Source organism: Miscanthus floridulus, chromosome 5 (assembly GCF_019320115.1).
Source record: "Miscanthus floridulus cultivar M001 chromosome 5, ASM1932011v1, whole genome shotgun sequence".
In the NCBI taxonomy this organism is placed as follows: domain Eukaryota; kingdom Viridiplantae; phylum Streptophyta; class Magnoliopsida; order Poales; family Poaceae; genus Miscanthus; species Miscanthus floridulus.
In genome coordinates this window covers 24,454,514-24,456,452 of record NC_089584.1, presented here as the reverse complement: position 1 = coordinate 24,456,452, position 1,939 = coordinate 24,454,514, and the positions used below count along the sequence as shown (strand labels likewise).

Genomic DNA, 1,939 nt, shown 5'->3' with positions numbered 1-1,939 from the left:
TTCGCCCAAAGGACAGCTTAGGTTCCGAGGAAGTTCTTTGCAGAGAGGTTGTCTATCGATAGGGGCTCGACGTCACTATAACGCAATAAGGGAGACTCGGCTCTGCCTCTGCAAAGTCGAGCCTCCCTCGGGGGCTAAAAAGGGGGAACCCCCCTAAGTCCCGGACACCATTTCTCAACCGTTTTTCCGAAAATTTCCACGCCAAACTCTCTCGCGCTCCGACGGGACCTTCGCAAGAAACCCAAAGACCAAAAGCCTGTCTAGGAGGCCAAAGGGCCGGCCGGGTCGTGAGAACGGCCTACGCCTCTGGGCTACGGCAGCTCCCTCACCACCCTTCGCCGAAGGACGGCTTAGGTTCCGAGGGATTTCTTCGCGATCGAGACAGAGGGCACGAACTTAGAAATAGAATGGAAAACGGTTAAGAAGCACACATACGCAAATACTTTAAGGGCCTCGACGGCCACAAAAAACGTCACGATTCGGCAACTAACTCGATTCGGTTACATGGCCCCTTTTGGCCCAGGTCAAAGCTCAAGGATCGGCGGCTGGCGCGGGAGGGACCACCTCTTCTTCGAACAGCTTGGCCAACGCGGTGCCAGGTGCCTCGGCCGCCTCCAACAGCCTCACGACCTCTGCATCAGCCTCCTCGTCATCTTCTGGCAACACGTAGCCGTCGCTGACAGCCTCGAGGTTGATGGCGTAGTGCGAGGAGACGACGGCCAGGGCGCGCTTGACACCCGTGTGCAACGCCCCTCGGAGTCTCTCGCGGACGTGGCCGCTCAACGCGATGAGGCGGCTCCCAAGGGAGCTAGCTGATTGGACCTCCTCGACGTCCAGAGCCTCGCAGGCAGACCGGACAGCGCTGCGCAGCGCCTCGTGCTCCCGGACCTCGACATCCAGCGCTGCTTGCGCCGCGACGGAGGCCTCAGCCGCCTGGGAGGCCTCTTTCTCCAGATCTACGTCGCAACAAGGGGTCAGGAGTCAAGCGCGAACCAGGACAAAAAGAGCAAATGGAACTGAGGAACATGGTTCAGCGGAACTTACCCTCGGCCTTGCCCTTCCAGGCTGAGACCTCGACCCGAGAGGCCTCGGCCGCCTTGGTAGCCTCTGCCAGGGCGACTTTTGTCGCCTGATGCTCGCTCTGCTCCGCACCCAGCTGCCCGGCTGTAGCCTTCGCAGAGGCCGTCGCTTCTTGGGCCCGAAGCCTGAAGGAGTCTCGCTCCTCCTCCAGTTCCTTGATCTTGGCCACCAGAGGGGCGGACTGCTCCTTAGCCATGGCCAACTCCGCCTGAATGTCAGCACAACGAAGGCGGAGGTCCTCCACTTCCGCACTCCGCGCCGACAATAGTCCCTGGGCATCGGCAAGCAAGCCCTTCTGGCGCCGGAGCTGGTCCCAGATATCCCTCTCATTTCGCAGGAACACCGATTTCCCAAGGGATCGGGTCTCGAGCTCCTAAGGAGGCAAAACAAAAAACACACGTCAAAACACTGCGAGCGGGCTCGGAGAGAAAACAACGCGGCACGAGAGGGGAAAGTACTTACCCGCGTGACACCAGGCAAGTCCCTTTCCATGACAGTCATCGCTGTCTGCAACGACCGCACGGCCAATCGACGATACTCCTCGAGGGTATCCCAACGCCCCCCCTCGGCGACGTCCTCAAGGGCGAACACAGGCTCCCCTTCGGGATCAGCTTGGTCCCGCCAGAAAACACGCGAGAAGTTCCACCCACGGGGCTCGGGCCGTAGCGGGACAAGGGCCGAACTCCCCTCGGCGAGATCTGGGACTGGTTGCTCTGCGGTACTGGCCGCCTCGACGTCCGCCGCCTCCTTCCCTCGGGAGGAATCATCAGACGAGATTGTCTGAACCAGGGGCGGCGCCAAAATTTGCCCCGTTTCCACCTCCATCGCCTCGGTCTCGACGGACCCGAGGGCTCTGGCC

General features: G+C 61.0%; 1 protein-coding gene across 1 annotated transcript; it reads right to left on the bottom strand.

Annotated features, from left to right (window-relative positions):
* Positions 1–386: 386 nt before the first annotated feature.
* Positions 387–1,673, bottom strand: LOC136451795 (uncharacterized). Its single transcript, XM_066452479.1, has 2 exons — positions 1,045–1,673; positions 387–956 (listed from the first exon to the last, which is right to left on the bottom strand). The coding sequence occupies exons 1-2, from the start codon at positions 1,274–1,276 to the stop codon at positions 532–534; spliced, it is 657 nt and encodes a 218-aa protein (XP_066308576.1). The 5' UTR covers positions 1,277–1,673; the 3' UTR covers positions 387–531.
* Between the last annotated feature and the right edge of the window lie 266 nt (positions 1,674–1,939).

What these genes read in the sequence shown, in the direction of transcription:
- LOC136451795 (XM_066452479.1), bottom strand. Translation starts at nt 1,276, where the DNA reads ATGGCTAAGGAGCAGTCCGCCCCTCTGGTGGCCAAGATCAAGGAACTG. An exon ending in CTGGAAGGGCAAGGCCGAGG is followed by an intron (nt 957 to 1,044) that starts GTAAGTTCCGCT and finishes GTTGCGACGTAG; the next exon opens with ATCTGGAGAAAGAGGCCTCC.